The sequence below is a fragment of the Trachypithecus francoisi genome, unplaced genomic scaffold (genome assembly GCF_009764315.1).
Source record: "Trachypithecus francoisi isolate TF-2019V2 unplaced genomic scaffold, Tfra_2.0 Lachesis_group12, whole genome shotgun sequence".
NCBI lineage: Eukaryota > Metazoa > Chordata > Mammalia > Primates > Cercopithecidae > Trachypithecus > Trachypithecus francoisi.
This window is the reverse complement of record NW_022681457.1, coordinates 11,240,916-11,260,915: the sequence shown is the minus strand read 5'-3', so window position 1 is coordinate 11,260,915 and position 20,000 is coordinate 11,240,916. Positions and strand designations below refer to the sequence as shown.

Sequence of the window (20,000 nt, the reverse complement as noted above, 5' to 3'; positions counted from 1 at the left end):
GATATTTAAATTTTCTGGCATTTTCGTGTTTTTTAACAAAATCAGTTGGCAATCTATAACCATCATTGACATTTTATATGAAATCTAGATTTCAACCTCTGTTGAAAACTGGGCTATCTGGCAATAAGGAGTCACATTCCTACATGGAAATCCAACAGGCTAGGACAGAACAGGCAACTGCTTCCTGTCGACAGACACAAGATCCGCATTTCCACGCAGGCCTCACCCAGCTTGCTTGTTCCATGGATCTCAATTTTCTGGCACATCCATCCAGGCATTTGTGGGCTTTTGCTGTTGTTTCCTTCGAGACAGAGTCTCGCTCTGTCTCCCAGGCTGGAGTGCGGTGGTGTGATCTTGGCTCACTGCAACCTCTGCCACCCAGGTTTAAGCGATTCTCCTGCCTCAGCTTCCCTCAAGAGTAGCTGGGATTACAGGCATGCACCCCCAGGCCCAGCTGATTTTTGTATTTTGTATTTTTAGTACAGACGGGGTTTCACCAACTCTGGGAGTCTACCCACTTCCGTCTGGGTTCCCCTTCCTGAACTGCATCCTGAAATCTCTCCCCAGGTAGTAACCCAGGACAAATACAAGACTCACGTGGTTGCCCCTCATTGCTCAGGAGTCACTGTCCTTCATTGCCTGATGTCTGAGGTCTTAAACAGTTGCTTTATTTAGTTGGTTATTTTTGGCTGTTTTGGGTGGGAGGTTAAGTCCTGTCCCCATCCCTCTGTTTTAGCTTGAGGTGTCAATCCTCTCATTTTCTTGACATTTTCAGAACAGTCTCACTTTCATGTTGTTCATGTTTCAAAACGCCCAGAAGTATAAAGAGGGAAAAATCTCCGTCCTCCCCTATCTCCCAGCTTCCCAGTTCTATTTCTCACAGGCAGCCTATAATATACTATTTCTTCCAATGATATTTGTGTATTAAAAAATAGACACACTTGAGACCAGCCTGACCAACATGGAGAAACCCCATCTCTCCTAAAAATACAAAATAACTGGGCATGGCGGCACATGCCTATAATCCCAGCTACTCGGGAGGCTGAGGCAGGGGAATTGCTTGAATCTGGGAGGCAGTTGTTGCGGTGAGCCAAGATCACGCCACTGCACTCCAGCCTGGGCAACAAGAGCAAAACTCCATCTCAAAAAAAAAAAAAAAAAAAAAAGGCCAGGTGCGGTGGCTCACGCCTGTAATCCCAGCACTTTGGGAGGCCGAGACGGGCAGATCACCAGGTCAGGAGATCGAGACCATCCTGGCTAACACGGTGAAACCCCACCTCTACTAAAAATACAGAAAATTAGCCAGGCGAGGTGGTGGGCACCTGTAGTCCCAGCTACTCAGGAGGCTGAGGCAGGAGAATGGCGTGAATCCAGGAGGTGGAGCTTGCAGTGAGCCGAGATCGCGCCACTGCACTCCAGCCTGGGGGACAGAGCGAGACTCCGTCTCAAAAAAAAAAAAAAAGACACAAATGCATATATATTCTTCTGTCCTCCCCCGCTTTTTTTTTTTTAATAAGTATTGCCTAAAGATATTAGAATTCCATTAATCGGTAAATCAACTGGCCTTTACCACTTTACTCATCTGTCTTCCTTCTCTTTTTTTTACGTACCCTAAAACTGGCTTGAATAGTCTCTTCTCATCCAATTACTGCAAGAACATCACATGTAGTATTAACTGGGGTCAAGAGGCCCACAGACATTTTGCTCTGCTACTGTCCCAAGTACCTACCGAGTCCACTCTACATGCCTGAAGTAACCGTTATCAACACAGGAAATACCATGTGTGTTGCGGGTGCATTAATCCAACCTCCTCACAGCTTTGAAACGTAGTACGTGTTCTGTATAGACAATCTCAATTGATAGCCATAAGACCTCTAAGACAGGATCTCTCCCTCCATTCAAAGTTAAATATTTTGCTCAAGAAGACAGTGCATACGTGGTAAATCCCGAAATAGAACTCAAGTCTTTTCTGATTCTTAAGCACGAGCTTTTAAACCTCTGCTATGTGGCCTCCATCAATGAGCAGATTGTTGTCAACAGGCCCAGGTTTGAACTGCTGCCATGGCCCCCCGCCTCCCCCGACATCCACTCACATCAGGTATACCAGGACCGTGTCTGGGTTGCACAGCGCTTCACACAGAAGAGGCAAGCCTGTGTCTAAGTGGTTGCAGGACACATTCAGATACGTCAGCTTCTTGTTGTTGGTTAGAAGGAAGGCAAGGACTTCACAATCGATGGGTGAGAGGAAACAATTTACCAGCCTGCAGGAAAAGGAAAATGTCACATTCTGTTGGTTTCTAGTTCCCGGACTCGTTCCTCTTGCTAATCCTGTAAGAGTCGGGAAGCCCACATTTGCCGTCCTTCAGAGACTCACTGCCTCCCAACCCCTTTCTTGATCCCTGTCAACCCGGTCTCTGAGGTACAGAGAAGGCCAACCTGAGACACACCGTCTTGGTTATACACATGCTTGGCTTACGGTCTCTGGAGTACAGAGATGGCCAACCTGAGACGCACAGTCTCAGTTATACGTGTGCTTGGCTTACGGTCTCTGGGGTACAGAGACGGCCAACCTGAGATGCAACGTTTCATTTACACACATGCTTGGCTTACAGTCTCTGGGGTACAGAGACGGCCAATCTGAGACCCACCGTCTCAGTTATACACATGCTTGGCTTACGGTCTCTGGAGTACAGAGATGGCCAACCTGAGATGCACCGTTTCAGTTATACGCATGCTTGGCTTACGGTCTCTGGGGTACAGAGACAGCCAACTTGAGACGCACTGTCTCAGTTATACACATGCTTGGCTTACGGTCTGTGGAGTACAGAGACGGCCAACCTGAGACCCACCATCTGTTACGTGCATGCTTGGCTTACGGTCTCTGGGGTACGGAGACAGCCAACTTGAGACGCCCCGTCTCAATTATACGCATGCTTGGCTTACGGTCTCTGGGGTACAGAGATGGCCAACCTGAGATGCACCATCTCAGTTATATGCATGCCTGGCTTAGCCTCCCCCAGTAACTTATCTCACTGCACTTGGAGAAAATCCCAAAATACATAACATGATCCACGAGGGTCCTACCCATTCCCAAGCCCGTGTCCCAGTCACCCTGGTTCTCTTCAGTTGCTTGACAACACCAGTTTCATTCTCTAAGGTATTATTCATGTTTGATCCTCCCCAAGCTCATCTTTAGCGGCTCCTTTACCAAACTTGGACTATTTTGCATGTGTGCACCCCAAGGGGAATGCTTTTTCTGGCCTGTGGTTAGACACATCCTTATCATTCAGGTCTTTGCTCAAGTAATACCTCCTCAAAGAACATGGAAGAAGCCTTGAACCTGAGTCCCATAGGACTCCTTTTTTGGTGGCTTGAGTTGATTTGTGTTGCCAGTAGTTGTGGTTTTCTATTACCTCAACCACACTCCTTACCTCTGGTTGCCACAAAAAAATAAACTAAACTCAGAGACAACAGAATAAAGATGAAAGCCATCATGGGAGTTGTCAAGAAATAAACGTGGAATTGGCAAGTAACCAAGTCCACGGCTCCTCACGCCTCTGCAGGAGGGTTCTGTGGCCATGCATGCTTTTAATGTTGTTTCTAGCTTTAAGATATAGGTTGGTGCGGCCTGGTGCAGTGGCTCAAGCCTTTAATCCCAGCACTTTGGGAGGCCAAGGAGGGTGGATCACGAGGTCAAGAGATCGAGACCATCCTGGCCAACATGGTGAAACCCTGTCTCTACTAAAAATACGAAAATTAGACAGGCGTGGTGGCAGGCGCCTGTAGTCCCAGCTACTCAGGAAGCTGAGACAGGAGAATCGCTTGAACCGGGAGGCTGAGCTTGCAGTGAGCAGAAAGCACAACGCTGCACTTCAGCCTGGGTGACAGAGCAAGACTCCCTCTAAAAAACAAAACAAACAAAAACAACAACAACTCTATATATATACATACACACATATATATGTGTATATACATATATGTATATACATATCCACACACATATATACACATATATATGTATATACATATACACACACATATATACACATGTGTGTGTGTGTGTATATATGTTGGTACAAAAGTAATTTGCCATTAATGGCACAAACTGCAATTACCTTTGCACCAACCCAGTATTATTTTCAAGGAGTGAAAAAAATACAATGTGGCCTACTTCGCACTATTCACAAAAATTTACTCAAAATGGATCATACAGATTTCAATATATGAGGCAAAACAAAACTTTTAAAAGAAAACAAACGGCCAGGCACAGTGGCTCACACCTGTAATCCTATCACTCTGGAAGGCCAAGACAGTCGTATCACCTAAGGTCAGGGGTTTGAGACCAGCCTGGTCAACATAGTGAACCCCATCTCTACTAAAAAAAAAAAAAAAAAAGATACAAAAAGTAGTCGGGCATGGTGGTGCACACCTGTAATCCCAGCTACTCGGGAGGCTGAGGTAGAAGAATCACTTTAACCTGGGAGGTGAAGGTTGCAGTCAACTGAGACTGCACCATTACACTCCAGCCTGGGCAACAGAGTGAGACTCATCTCAAATTTGGGGGGAAAAAAAAGAAAAGGAAGTTAATCTTAATGAACTTCGGTTAGGCAATGGTTTTGTAGCAATTACACCAAAAGCACAAGAGACAAAATTAAAAAATAAAGTGTATCTCAGATTAGAAGCTTTTGTGCTTCAAAAGGACACCATTAAGAAAGTGAAGACAACTCACAGAATAGCAGAAAATATTCACAAAGCATGTCTCATATATAACTTGTAATTAGAAAATATAAAGAACCCAATTAAAAATGTGCAAAGGTGTTGCCAACAACCATATGAAAAATGCTCATTCATCATTAGAAAAGTGCCAATCAAAGCCACAAGGAGATACCATCTCACACAAGTCAGAATGGCTATTATTAAAAAGTCAAGAAATAATATATGCTGGTGAGGTTGCAGAGAAAAGTGTCCACTTCTACGTTTTTGTAGGAATGTAAATTAGTTCAGCCATGACGGAAAGCAGTTTGGCAATTTCTGAAAGAACTTCAAATACAGCTGCCATCAAGCCAGCAATCCCATTATTGGGTATACACCCAAAGGAATAGAAATCATTCTATTATAAAGACATAGGCACCTGTATGCTCATCACAGCACTATTCACCTAAATACCCGTCAACAGTGGGCTAGATAAAGAAAATGTGGTACATATACACTACGGAACGCTATGCAGCCATAAAAGAGAGTAAGAGAAAATCCTTTGTGGCAACATGGATGGAGCTGGAGGCCATTATCCTTAGCAAACTAATGCAGGAACAGAAATCCAAATATCACGTGTTCTCACTTATAAGTAGAAGCTAAACACCTAGTACATATAGACATGAGGAAAACAGACACAGGGCCTGCTTGAGAGCAGAGGGTGGGAAGAAGGTGAGGAAGAAAAAGCTACCTATCTGGTACTACGCTTATTCACGGGTGACAAAAAAACGTGTATACCAAACCTCCATGACATGCAATTTACTTATATAATAAACCTGGACCTGTACCCCTGAATGTAAGATAAAAGTTTTTAAAAATGTGTGAAGGACTTCAAAATACATTTCTCCAAAGAAGATATAGAAATAATCAAAACGCACAGGAAAAGATGCTCAACATCATTAGTCATCCAGGAAAAGCAAATCAAAACCACAATGAGATGCTCCTTCACACCCACTAGGATGAGTATAATAAAAAAATAAATATAAGTAATAAAAAAGTAAGTAAATAAGTAAAAAGTAAGCAAAGATGTGGAGAAAATAGAACTCTCAGACATTGCTGGTGGGAATACAGAATTGTGCAGTCACTGAGGAAAACATAACCTGGTGGTTTCTCTAAAAGTTAAATATGGAATTACTATATAACCTATCAATTCTACTCCTGGTTACAAGCCCAAAAGAAGTGAAAGAAGGTGTTCAAACATGAGTGTTCATAGAGCTCTATTCAGAATAGCTAAAAGGTGGTAACAACCCAAGTGTTCATCACTAGATGACTAGAAGAACAAAATGGGGAATATCTGTACAGTGGAATACTATTTAGCCAAGAAAAGGAATGAAGTACTGATACATGGTAATTGGGATAAACCTTGAAAACATTCTGCCAAGTGAAAGTAAGCCATTCACAAAAGACCACAAGTGATTCAACTTATATGAGATGCCTAGGATAGGAAAATCCAATAGGACTGAAAGTTTATTAGTAATTCCCAGGGACCAGAGAGATAAGGGCATGAGGAGCGAATGCTAACGGGTATGGGGTTTCTTTCTGAGATAATGAAAACATTCTAAAAATCAGACAGTCATGATGGTTGTACATCCTCATGAATATATATGAAGATCACTAAACTGTATAAAGTGTACAATTATACTTTAAAAGCATTTAAAATATATAATTATACTTTAAAAGCACATTTTAAAGTATAAAGCATATGAAGTACATACTTTAAAAGTATGTTTTGGGGTATGTGGATATCACAATAAAGCTGTTATTTTAAAAAAAGGGGTTTGGGTCTTTTTGTGTTTGGTTGATGCAAGCTCAGAAAAATGGCCGACAAAGACTAGTATAGAGAAGTATTTGAATGTGTGAGTACCAGCAAAGATAAGTAGAGGGTAAGTATTTAGAGGAAACCCTTATTTAATTGCAAAAAAAAAAAATGCTTGAATTAAAACATACATACTGGAAAGCACACACAATGGTTAAGTGCCAGCCAACGGACTGTCATGAATTTAAGGTACTTGAGTTACCAGCATGTGAAGAAACAGAGTGGGTTCATCATCTCCTGTATCCCTTTAGGGTCATGATCTTAACAAAGGTAACTGCTGTCAGATATGATTCGGCTGTGTCCCCACCCAACTCTCATGTCGAACTGTAATCCCAGTGTTGGAGGAGGGGTCTAGGGGGGATGACGGAATCATGAGGGTGGTTTCTAGTGGTTTAGCACCATCCCCTAGCATTGTTCCTGTGAAAGTCCTCATGCAAGCTGCTTGTTTTAAAGTGTGTAGCACCTCCCCCTTTTCTCTCTTCTTCCTGCTCCCCCACATAAGACATGCCTGCTTTCCCTTTGCCTTCTGCCACGATTGCAAGCTTCCTGAGACCTCCCCAGAAGCAGAAGCCTGTACATCCTGCAGAACCATAAGCCAATTACACTTCTTTTCTTTATAAATTACCCAGTCTCAGGTATGTCTTTACAGCAGCACGAGAATGGAGCAATACACTTCCCGAACCTCCAACACCAGAGCCTTGCCCATCTTTGAACTTCACAGGCATAAAGCCATAGGATGTACTCTTGAGTCTGGCTCATGGCCATCAACAATGTCTGAGACTCATCCCAGTTTTTGCTTGTGGCCGGGAGTATTCATTCTCACAGAACAGGAGCATTTAACCACGGGTTTCTCATCCAACTTACTGTCAGTGGTATTTCTACTTCCCAGAGATTACGAACGCCTGCTGGGAATGCTTTAGTGCCTGTCTTTCAGCAAACTGAGACATTCCCTCGGTCCACCTCCAGGTGGAATTACTCGGTTACACAATCTGCCAGAATCCATGAAGGCTGAAGACAAACACACAGTTTTCCAAAAGGACTGCATCCATTGAGAAACTTTAACCTCCCTATTCAAGTTCTCAGGAAACTACGTTTGCACACAAATCCTAGAAGGAAAAGGTGGATGTGCGAAAACTATGCAGCCCCTCCCCACCAAAAGAAATGCATAGTCTTCTCTGAAATCGCATCAGTGGTCTCAGTAAACGGAGACTTACGCTAGCTCTTTTACGTTGCCCGCTGGGTTGTTCAAGGCGTCACAGAGGGACCTGACGTCATCACGAGAGAGTTTCGTGAGGGTGAAGCTCAGGTATTTCAAGTCTGGCTGATAAAAAAGCACCTCAAAGAGCTGACCACTCGGACCAGAAAAGGAAACATTATTTATTCTGCAAAAAACAAAAAAAAGTTTGGATGAGTCGCATCTAACGGGAGCACAGCCTGCACACCTATGTTTGTCTCTTATCATCCGTAATGAACTCATTCTGATTTCACAGCCCAGTGACACAGCTCAGTGGTTCTCAACTTGAGAGATTTTGGCCCCACGAGGGACAGCTGGCAGTGTCTGGACACTATTTCGGTTATCTGGACAAGGGGAAGCTATTAGCATTTAGAGGGTAGAGACCAGGAATGCATCTTAATACCCTACAATGCACCGAACAGCCCTATGATGAAGAATGAGCTGCAATGAGATGTCCAGAAGTGCTGAGGTTGAGAAGCTGCTCTGGGTGTTAATTCTCTGCTTGTGCAATTAGCCTCGACTGAAAGCTAGAGGTGAGATGAATATGTCATCTCCGTGACATACTCGAGTCAAGGTCGATTCTCCACTTACCCGAGCCTCTGAAGGCGACAGCTGGGATGCCTCAGCTGGTTACACCAGGTCACAAAGGTCGACTCGCTGAGGGTGCTGTCCTGTACCTGCAGCTCTGTGAGGTGCCCACTGGTAGTGAGCACAGAGCAGATGTGATGCCAACAGACGAGGCTGTAATGCGACCTGTGGTCAAGAAAGGATGAGCCTTCCACGGGCAGGCGGTCAACACAAGCCACTTGTAACATGCACACGCACTACGCTGTCTTCTCAAACAGAAGACGTCTGAGGCAGAGCCTCCTTCAGTCAGAAGGAGATCCTTCAGGTAAGCTCACCTTATGTTAGTGGTTCTCAACCTGGGGTGATGTTTCCCCCCAGGGGACATTTGGGGATGTCTAGAGGCCTTTTTGGGGTGTTATAGCTTGAGGGAGGAGTGCTTCTGGCATCTAGTGAGTAGAGACCAGGTGTTTCTAAACATCCTACAATGCACAGGAGAGCCCCCCACTGTAACAGGACAGCCAGCCCCCAAAACATCACCAGTGCCAAGGTTGAGAAACCCTATCTTATATCCAAAACAGGTTGTGTTTTGTTTTGTTTTGAGATAGAGTTTCACTCTTGTTGCCCAGGCTGGAGTGCAATGGTGCAATCTCGGTTCACTGCACCCTCCACCTCCCAGGTTCAAGCGATTCTCCTGTTTCAGCCTCCTGAGTAGCTGGGATTGCAAGTGTGTGCTACCATGCCTGGCTAATTTTTGTAGTTTTAGTAGAGGCAGGGTTTCTCCATGTTGGCCAGGCTGGTCTCAAACTCCTAACCTTAGGTGATCCACCTGCCTCAGCCTCCTGAAGTACTGGGATTACGGGAACCCACTACCATGCCCGGCTAATTTTAGTATTTTTAGTAGAGACAGGGTTTCGCCGTGTTGGCCAGGCTGGTTTATAATAAATGATGAGGCAGCACAGCCCAGCCATTAAGTTGACATCTTCAGCCTAGCCCTAAACTCAGCCCTAAAACTCTCCACGTTCTAACTATGAGATCCTGGCAGCTCACTTGACCTCCAGTTTCCTCACCTGTAACAGGATAATAGGATCCACCACACGTGATTCTTTTGGGTTTTGAGATGGGGTCTTGCTCTGTTGCCTAGGCTGGGATACACAGTGGCACGATCATGGCTCACTGCAGTCTCTAACTCCTGGGCTCAAGCAAGCAATCCTCCTACTTCAGCCTCCCTCAAGTAGCTGTGCTATAGGCACGTCCCATCACACCTGGCTAGTTTAAAAACAAAATTTGTAGAAGTGGGGTCCTACTATTTTTCCCAGGCTGGTCTTAGCCCCCCCTGGCTTCAAGCATCCTCCTGCTCAGCTTCCCAAAGTGTTGGGATTATAGGCATGAGCCATAAATTAAAATTGGTATGATTTGGCCAGGCGGGGTGGCTCACACTTGTAATCCCAGCACTTTGGGAGGCTGAGGCGGGCGGATCACGAGGTCAGGAGATTGAGACCATCCGGCTAACACGGTGAAACCTTGTCTCTACTAAAAATACAAAAAAATAGCCGGGTGTGATGGTAGGCGCCTGTAGTCCCAGCTACTCGGGAGACTGAGGCAGGAGAATGGTGTGAACCCGGGAGGCGGAGCTTGCAGTGAGCCGAGATCTTGCCACCGCACTCTAGCCTGGGGGACAGAGCAAGACTCAGTCTCAAAAAAAAAAAATTAGTATTGTTTATGTAGAGTTTTGTTTGTTTGTTGTTTTGTTTTGTTTTTTTGGAGATGGGAGTCTCACTGTCACCCAGCCTGGAGGGCAGTGGTGCCATCTTGGCTCACTGCAACCTCTGCCTCCCAGGCTCAAGTGATTCTCCTGCCTCAGCCTCTCAAGTAGCTGGGATTACAGGTGTGTGCTACCATACCTGGGTAATTTTTGTATTTTTAGCAGAGACGAGGTGTCACCATGTCGGTCAGCCTGGTCTTGAACTCCTGACCTTAAGTGATCCACCTGCCTCGGCCTCCCCCAGTGGCAGGGTTACAGGCATGAGCCACCACACCTGGGCTGTATCATTTTTTTTTTTTACAGTAAGTTTTCAAAGGTAATTTGCAGCTAAGAGGTCAAGACACATGCGTGTGGTGCTATGGAAATAATATCAGTTACAGCACTGATCAGCTAATACTTGAGAACGTGGGAAACATTGCACACAGGTCCTCATATTCACTCCTCACAATACATGTGTTATTATTCCCACGTCTGTCATGGGGCAACTGCGGCCACAGAAGGGCAAGGCTCACAAAGTCACAGAGCTCCTAAAGGGTTGGGCCAGGATGTGAGCTGAGGTTTTGTGATAGAAAAAGGGAGTTTCTAACCATGATCCTATATTAAACACTCCATCAGCAAAACCCACTCAGAAATACAGACAGATTCTGAAAAGAGATAACACGTCATAGGATGGACTCACGTAGAGCTGTGTTCATCCTCTTTCTTAAAGACATTTTGAATGGAAAAAGAGAGTTTCCTCAAACTGGAGCAGTATTTTAAGCAGTAGGCAGAAACCACCAGGTCTGCGTTGTCAATAATATGAAAGTCAGCTTTGTGGAGGAGGTTCACTGCCTGCTTTACAAAAGCAGGATCCTGCATCTCAAAGAGACAGTAAAATATCGCCAAGGAATCCACCTGTCCCTGAGGATCACCATGCTCCCCTAAGCTCTTCAGGCACTGGTGAAGTTGCTGCTTTATCTCTTGGGACAGTTGGAAGCCAAAAAACGCGTCCAGTTTCTGTTGTTCCTGTTTATTTAAAAGGCCAGTTAGAAAACACCCCAGAAAAATCCAACGTGCTCTCCTTGTTTTTTCAAAATGGGCAACTAGCAATTCCTGTACACATCTCACGGCCGGGTGAGGATGATCAAGGTGGCTCTTGAGCAAATAGAACAAGGCAGCACAGAACTCCTGGACACACGCGTGGAGGAACACGTAGGAGCTCTCACGCTCCCCGTACTTCAGGAGAACCTTGGTGCCCAGCAGTGCAGGGATGTCAGCGTCAACAATCCCATTTCTCCGGAGGTCGTCTTCACGAAACTCAAACGTGTCCGTCCACATGCCCTCTGCAGCCAGGGAGCACAGGGCCTTCAGCTGGCACTGGCTTTGCGGAGTGGGACCCTCGGCACCCTCGGGTGTGAACAAGTTAAAGATGAAAGAGGAGTACACAGAGGTAGTGCTCTGGCAGGTCACGGTCAGGTCTTTTCCTTTCTGCATCTCTTGCTTCAGAGTAGTACACAGGATCCAGCAGAGGAGCGGGATTTGGCATATGGAAAACAGTTGTTCACTTTCTCTTACAAGATTGAAAGCTTCCAGGGCTCTTTTCGGGTCTTTAAAGAAACAGCAAAAATACACTAACCGATCGCTCTCGTTGAATCCCCGGGGCTCGTAGATTTCTGAGATCGCCACCCGATCCCGGAGCTCCTTCGGGCACATGGGTTGGACGGCCACGAGCAGGGAGGCCTCCGGGAGCATCTTCCTCCTCAGCAAACTGCTCAGAAGCACCTGCACTGGCCGTTTCTCCATCACGTCGTGGCACAGAGCCAAGTCGGGTTCGTTCAAGCCACCCCGCAGCTCTTCGAAGCTGTCGATGACAAACAAGAGTCTCTCCGGCTGAGACATGATCTCTGTTATAGGGGCAGCAGGGTCGGGCCACTCTCTGGAAATCAGGTCAGCCAAGCTCGTTGCTGGCAACTCCCTCAGTTCTCTGCAGCAGAAATAGAAAGTGTACAGGAACCTGTCCCGAAAGATCTTGTTGTCTGACCAGGCCATCAGCAGCTTCATCAGGAGTGTCGTTTTCCCAATTCCTTGCGGTCCCTGAATGACCACCGTACGCGGCTGTTTCCCAGTTTCCGTGGGAGCAAAAAGGTGGTCCAAATGTTCACATTCTTCTTGCCTGACTTCCTCCTGGAAGTACAGGTGAATCTCAGTGACAGACTTGCTGGACCATAAGCGGCTGAATTTCTGCTTTGCATGAGCTTGATAGGTTTGTGTGTATCCTGAGTCAGTGAGGGCAAGAGGAGAAAAAAAAAAACCCACAAAGTTAAGCATTCCTGTATATATTCTTTGCCCCTGAAAATTTTTTTCCTCTAAGGATGTATCTTTCCAGGGGTCTACACAATGTGGCCCCCAGGCCAAACCTGGTCAGTCTGCTCTTATAAAGTTTCATGAGAACTCACTACGCCATTCACGGGTGTATTGTCTACAGGTGCCTTCGTGATTGAATAGCAGAGCTGAATAGCTGTGAGAGACTGCATGACCCACAAAGGCTAAAATGGAAAACTGTGTGGTCCTCTACACAAAAAAGGTTGACAACTTCTTTCAGTACACACACACATACACACGCACACATGTATTCACTGCTACTATGTAAAGTTTGACAACTTCTACTTTCACAGGTATTCATTGCTACTATGATAGCAAAATAACTGGAAAGTAACTATGAAACTACAAACTATTATACAGATATTATACAAACTATTACACAGATATTATACAAACTATTATACAGATATTAAAAGTATGGAATAATCTCATGTGGATAAATAACAGGACAGTGTCTATTGCATTTACTCATTTGTGTCAATGAGGGATTTAGATACAGATATAGGTTTCACATATAGGGACTAGATCTGAAAGTCTACCTAAGAAGGACTTGACCTAGGCAGTTGCCTCTAGAAGAGAGACAAGGTGCAGTAGATAGGATAGAATGGCACCTCGCATCCATTCCAACTTTATGCCAGTGAGCTTTCTTTTGATGGCAGAATTCTCAAAAGAAAAACCAAGCAAAAAAATCCAACAGGCTGGGTGTGGTGGTTCACACCTGTAATCCCAGCACTTTGGAAGGCTGAGGTGGGCAGATCATGAAGTCAAGAGATCGAGACCATCCTGGCCAACATGGTGAAACCCCGTCTCTATTAAAAATACAAAAGTTAGCAGGGCATGGCGGCGGGCGCCTGTAGTCCCAGCTACTTGGGAGGCTGAGGCAGGAGAATCACTTGAACCTGGGAGGCAGAGGTTGCAGTGAGCTGAGATGGCACTGCTATACTCTAGCCTGGGCAACAGAGCGAGGCTCCGTCTCAAAAAAAAAAAAGAAAAAAAAAATTTCAGCAACAATATGACCAAGCCCTACACATCCCACAACCCCTTGTAGCTAAGATCAAGGTACAGATGAAGTTCTGCGATTTGCCCTCACTCTCGTGAAGGAGAAGGAGACTGAAGTCTATCTTCTGTCTGTTTGCTGCCAGCTTCCATGAACATACAGACACTGGGTTCTTCTGTAACAGAAGCCTTGTCTCCAATTGCGGTAGTTGGCTGGGCAGTGACTCACACCTGTAGTCCCAGCACTTTGGGAGGCTGAGGCAGGTGGATCACTTGAGGTCAGGAGATCGAGACCAGCCTGGCCTACATGGTGAAACCCCATCTCTACTAAAAATACAAAAATTAGCCAGGTGTGGTGGTGCAGGCCTATAATCCCAGCTACTTGAGAGGCCAGGGCAGGAGAATCACTTGAACCCGGGAGGTGGAGGTTGCAGTGAGAAGAGATTAACACCACTGTACTCCAGCCCTGGCAATAGAGCAAGACTGTCTCAAAAACAAAAACCAGTTTCTGTGGTCATTGATTTTAGGCAGCTGCTGCACTGGTGAGCTTCCCAATTTCTGAATCATAGCTGTTGTGGTGTATTTCTAAAGTCACAGTTCTAACAGAGGGCTTCCCATCTCCCTCCTTCCTTGCTGCAGGAGAGGTAGCAGCTCCCTGGTGCTACAGTTCTTAGAGTCATCTCTGGAGCACCAGCCTAGAGCCAGATCCTTTAGCCAGGCTGAAAACTCCCTTACAGTTATCTGTTCCTTAAATAACTAGTATGATGTTTATATTCTGCAGATGAGTGGTTGCTGATGGACTGGAGATGTGGGGGGCAGTTGTAGGTGAGAAATTTTCCCTATGCCCCTGCATAATGGTTACGGATTTGATTGGATGCAGGTGAAAGATATAATCCAATGCCCATAGACTGCTGGGTGTGACTATAGGTAACGCTACCTTAAGTTATTGGGGAGAACGAGGGATTCTCCCAATCTTTCAGTCCCCTGAAGTTCCTAACTGGTAAAAATGCCATCTGACATTGGTAGGATCCCATTAGCATCTTAAGCTCAGTAAGTTGTCTGCCCATTCCCCAGTGGCTTCCTGCTTTCCTGGTCCTCTCAGCTGTTCTGGAGATTTCCGTGACATGTTTCACTGCTCATTAAGGGGAATTAAGTGGGTACAACCTCAAACCAACTGTGAAGAGATAGAGGCCTAAGTACCCAGTGGAAGATCTATCTTCAGACCTGCTTACATTTTATTTTAGCAATATTCTAAAATAGTTCCACGTGCAAAGAATGTTCTTCTTTATATAAATTACTTTTTTGAGACAGGGTCTCGCTGTGTTACCCAGGCTGGAGTGCAGTGGTGTGAGACTCCGTATAAAATAATAATGATGAAAAAAAAAGAGTCTAGGCCAGTATGGTGGCTCATGCCTGTAATCCCAGCACTTTGGGAGGCCAAGGCAGGAGGATCACAGCTCACTGCAGCCTCATCCTTCTGGGCTAAAGTGATCCTCCTGCCTCAGCTTCCAGTGTAGCTCAGACTGCAGCATGTGACACTAAAACATTCCAGGAAACATGGGGGAATTTGCTTAAAAATTTGGACTGGGGGGCCGGGCACGGTGGCTCACACCTGTAATCCTAGCACTTTGGGAGGCCAAGGCGAGCGGATCACCTGAGATCAGCAGTTCAAGACCAGCCTGGCCGACATGGCAAAATCCTGTCTCTACAAAAAATATAAAAACTAGCTGGGCGTGGTGGCAGGCAGCGCCTATAATCCCAGCTACTCCGGAGGCTGAGGCAGGAGAACCACTTGAACCTGGGGGACTCAGTGAGGTTGCAGTGAGCCAAGATCATGCTACTTTACTCCAGGCTGGGTGAAAGAGTGAAACTCCGTCTCAAACGAAAAAAAAAAAAAAATTGGACTGGGAAGGGTTTTTTCCAAGTAATGTTCCAAATCAAGAAAATGTACAAGAAAGGCTAGCATCACCAAAAATGGAAACTCTCAGATTATCTTATTTCAAACCAATTATTTTAATTCCTCACTATTAAGGAACTTTCCCCCCAACTACTACCAGAACCAATTCCAATTTCACTGGAATGAGATACTACAGATCCTCAATCTTTTCAATGTCTCATAGTCAAAATCTGGCACTCAAAATTACCATATATACTGGGAGACTGTATGACCAGATAAAGAGAAAAAGGAACAGTAGAAAGAGACCTGTAAATGTTAAAATCTTCAGGCAGATTTTAAAGTAATTTAAAACGCTCAATAAAATAGAAGATGGAATAAATATTGAGAAAAAACGGAAGTATGTGAAAAGGCAAACTGCATAAACAAAACATGTGAACTAAATTTAAGAAATCAGGCCGGGCGCGGTGGCTCAAGCCTGTAATCCCAGCACTTTGGGAGGCCGAGACGGGCGGATCACGAGGTCAGGAGATCGAGACCATCCTGGCTAACACGGTGAAACCCCGTCTCTACTAAAAAAATACAAAAAACTAGCCGGGTGAGGTGGTGGGCGCCTGTAGTCCCAGCTACTCGGGAGGCTGAGGCAGGAGAATGGCGGGAACCCGGGAGGCGGAGCTTGCAGTGAGCTGAGATCCAGCCACTGCACTCCAGCCTGGGCGACAGAGCGAGACTCTGTCTCAAAAAAAAAAAAGAAAAAGAAAAAGAATCAAGGCCAGGCACGGTGGCTCATGCCTGTAATCCCAATACTTTGGGAGGCTGAGGTGGGCAGATCACCTGAGGTCGGGAGTTCGAGACCAGCCTGGCCAACATGGGGAAACCCTGTCTCTACTAAAACACAAAAAATTAGCTGGGCATGGTGGTGGGTGTCTGTAATCCCAGCTACTCAGGAGGCTGAGGCAGGAGAATTGCTTGAACCTGGGAGGTGGAGGTTGCAGTGAGCCAAGATCACACCACTACACACCAGAATGGGCAACAGAGTGATACTCTGTATAAAATAATAATCATAATCATAATCATAAAGAGTCTAGGCCAGTATGGTGGCTCATGCCTGTAATCCCAGCACTTTTGGAGGCCAAGGCAGGAGGATCACTTGAGCCCAGGAGTTTGAGACCAGCCTGGGCAATATAGTGAGAGTTCATCTCTACAAAATTTTTTATAAAAGTTAGCCAGGTGTGCAATTAGCCAAACATGGTGGCACACGCCTGTAGTCCCAGCTACTTGGGAGGCTGAAGTGGGAGATCATTGGAGCCCAGGAAGTTGAGGTTGCTGGGAGTCGTGATGACGCCACTGCACTCCACCCTGGGTGACAGAGCCAGACCCTATCTTGAACAAACAAGAAAGTCCAGTAGGTGTAACTGGAGTCCCAGAAGAAGAAACAAAAGAATGGAATACACAGACAATGGCTGAAATTGAGAACTGAAGAAAGTTACTGAATCTCAGTTGCAAGAATATTAAAGAATCCCAGTCGGGATGAAAACAAAACCACATCCAGGCACATCACAGTAAAACACTGAACAACGACAAAGAGAAACAATTTAGCAGTCAATTCGAAAGAGCTATCTCCTGCCATTGATATCACAAATCTGCAAAGTCACGGTGAACACCTCATGCCAGGATAAATATAAATGTGACTCTAAAAGCCACACTGCTTATAGATCACAGCTTCTCTGATGTGAACTTTGGCTAAACGCATGATTACAACAGTCAGCCTCAGTTCACCGTAACCTCTGCCGCAGGTGTTGGTTGCTCTTGCAAATAAGTCAAGTGCATAGTTCCTATGCTACAACTTCACCTCAGAGAGTTTCTGGCTTGGCTGCAAGTTCTCAGCTTAGGGTAAAAAATCACTGGTGACCCAGATAAAGGTACAATACAGGTCAGGACACAATAGCCACTGACATTTTACCCACATATAACCACCAGGTCTAAGAGACCATTTCCTGCCTATAAGGACAGTATTTTCAGGCTGGGTGTGGTGGATCATGCCTGTAATCTCAGCACTTTGGGAGGCCAAGGTGGGTGTATCACCTGAGGTCGGGAGTTCAAGACCAGCCTGGCTAACATGGTGAAACCCCATCTCTACTAAAAATACAAAAATTAGCTAGGCATGGTGGCAGGTGCCTATAATCCCAGCCACTCAGGAGGCTGAGGCAGGAGAATCGGTTGAACCTGGGGGGTGGAGGTTACCGTTGCAGTGAGCCAAGATCGCACCACTGCACTGCACTCTAGTCTGAGCAACAAAGTGAGACTCCATCTACAAAAACAAAAACAAAAAAAAAAAAGAAAACCCGACTAATATTTTCCCATAGCACACTCTGCCTGTTGTAGACAGGCAGAGACCACTTACCAAATTAGGACACAGTCATCATAAGAAGCCTTGCCAGGCCGGGCGCGGTGGCTCAAGCCTGTAATCCCAGCACTTTGGGAGGCCGAGACGGGCGGATCACGAGGTCAGGAGATCGAGACCATCCTGGCTAACACGGTGAAACCCCGTGTCTACTTAAAATAATACAGAAAACTAGCCGGGCGAGGTGGCGGGCGCCTGTAGTCCCAGCTACTCGGGAGGCTGAGGCAGGAGAATGGCGGGAACCCGGGAGGCGGAGCTTGCAGTGAGCTGAGATCCGGCCACTGCACTCCAGCCTGGGTGACAGAGCGAGACTCCGTCTCAAAAAAAAAAAAAAAAGAAGCCTTGCCCCCTTCCCAGACTCCCTCACCTGTTCTCTCTCTCATGACCTTCATGCAGAGATCCTTTCTATCCATCTTTTGAAAGATTCTTAAGGTTATGTTCCAAGCTTGTTGTTCTTCATAGTGCTTGATCAAGAGGTTTGCAAGTTCTTCCCGGGATGCTTTTTTGACCTCAGTCCAGGGAATCCGCTTGAGTTCAAGATGCAAAGTCATTTGCTTGAGGTGTTCCTTAAATTTCCTGAACTCCTCCTTTTTGAGCTCCTCTAGATACCACAGAAGACCAAAATCAGAGAAGAAAGAGGCCGCCATCTTGTCCGGAGCAGCAATACCAATCCTCAAAGGGACAGTGACCAGGAACAATAAATAAATAAAACCTGTGGAAAATTCAGGATAGTGCCAAATTATTAAAAATAAATGGATCAAGATTACCGTTTTCTTATATAGTATCTTGCTAGTATTGGGGGCATGATGATGAAGGCAGAACGTTATTAGGTTCATTTCACCTTTTCATTGAAATGGTCATGCAAAGTCTCAATAATAGATGGGGTAATCAGATCCAATAATCTAGAAGATCCGAGAATCCTATAGTCACACGACATGGCCTCAATATCCAAGCAAATATAGACTTTACATTTTTAGAAATCACACTGTAACTACAGGCATTACACTGTAGCCACGGGAATTACACCGTAGCTATGGGAATTGCATTTTTACTTTTAAATCTAGAAATTACACTGTAAATAGGGAAATTACATTTTTACATTTTAATATAGAAATTACATTGTAAATATAGAAATTACATTTTTCTCAGTAAACAATAGAGAAGGCATGCCCCACAAATGTAGCCAACTGATTTTGACAAAGTCACAATGAAGGAGGGAAGGAGGATTGTCTCTTCTGTAAACAGTGCTGGAACAACTGGAACTCCCTCCCTAGCTCTCTTTCTCCCCATCTCTTCCTCTGACTCTATTACGTGGGGACACAGAAGGCAGCCGTGTACAGTCCAGAAAGAGTCTTCATCAAGAGCGGACTCTGCTGGACCTTGATTTGAACTTCCAGCCTCCAGAACTAGAGGAATTACATTTCTGTTGGTCATCCATCCAGTCTGCAGTATTTTGTAGTGAACTAGAGAAATGATCCCTGGAAGTACAGTCTTATCTATGGTACTTTGTTATGGTCACACTCATGCAGAGGCCTGGAAGTACAACAGATACCCTAGTGGCAATCGATACACCCAGTGTCCAGATCACATCTTGGTTTCTAAGACTGCTTCCTAACAACAGAAACCCAGCGCAGGCTGAAAGAGCCTCCAATAGCTAAAACTATAACAACTTGAGCAAGAAGAATTCCAAGTAGCTTAGCTGGATGGATTCTTCCCCTTTAAGGAGATGCGGTATAACTCCCCACCTCTTAAGTGTGGGTATTTGTCTGTTCTCACGCTGCTGATAAAGACATAACCCAAGACTGGGTAATTTATAGAAAGAAAAAAGGAGTTTAATGGACCCACAGTTCCATGTGGCTGGGAAGGCCTCACAATCATGGCAGAAGGCAAAAGGCACATCTTACATGGCGGCAGACAAGAGAGAGGACCAAAAGACAGGGGTTTCCCCTTATAAAACCATCAGGTCTCATGAGACATATTCACTACTGTGAGAATGGTATGGGGGAAACCACCATGATTCAATGATCTCCCACTTGGTCCCTCCCACAGCATGTGGGAATTATGGGAGCTACAATTCAAGATGAGATTTGGGTGGGGACAAAACCAAACCATATCATGTGGGTTGTACATAGTGACTTTTTAAACAATATAGTATAGCCGGGCGCAGTGGCTCACTCCTGTAATCCTAGCACTTTGGGAGGCCGAGGCAGGTGG

The 20,000-nt window shown here is 45.4% G+C and overlaps 1 protein-coding gene across 2 annotated transcripts in view; it reads right to left on the bottom strand.

The window, feature by feature from the left end:
• Positions 1 to 20,000, bottom strand: part of NLRP4 (NLR family pyrin domain containing 4) — a 42,392-nt gene that overhangs the window by 12,451 nt on the left and 9,941 nt on the right. For both annotated transcript variants that reach the window (XM_033224529.1, XM_033224530.1), the window contains exons 2-6: positions 18,154 to 18,498; positions 10,811 to 12,386; positions 8,394 to 8,555; positions 7,783 to 7,950; positions 2,094 to 2,261 (exon numbers count right to left, since the gene is read on the bottom strand). In XM_033224529.1, coding sequence (XP_033080420.1) covers positions 2,094 to 2,261; positions 7,783 to 7,950; positions 8,394 to 8,555; positions 10,811 to 12,386; positions 18,154 to 18,433 — 2,354 coding nt within the window. In that variant the 5' untranslated portion in view covers positions 18,434 to 18,498. The remainder of the gene's footprint in view (positions 1 to 2,093; positions 2,262 to 7,782; positions 7,951 to 8,393; positions 8,556 to 10,810; positions 12,387 to 18,153; positions 18,499 to 20,000) is intronic.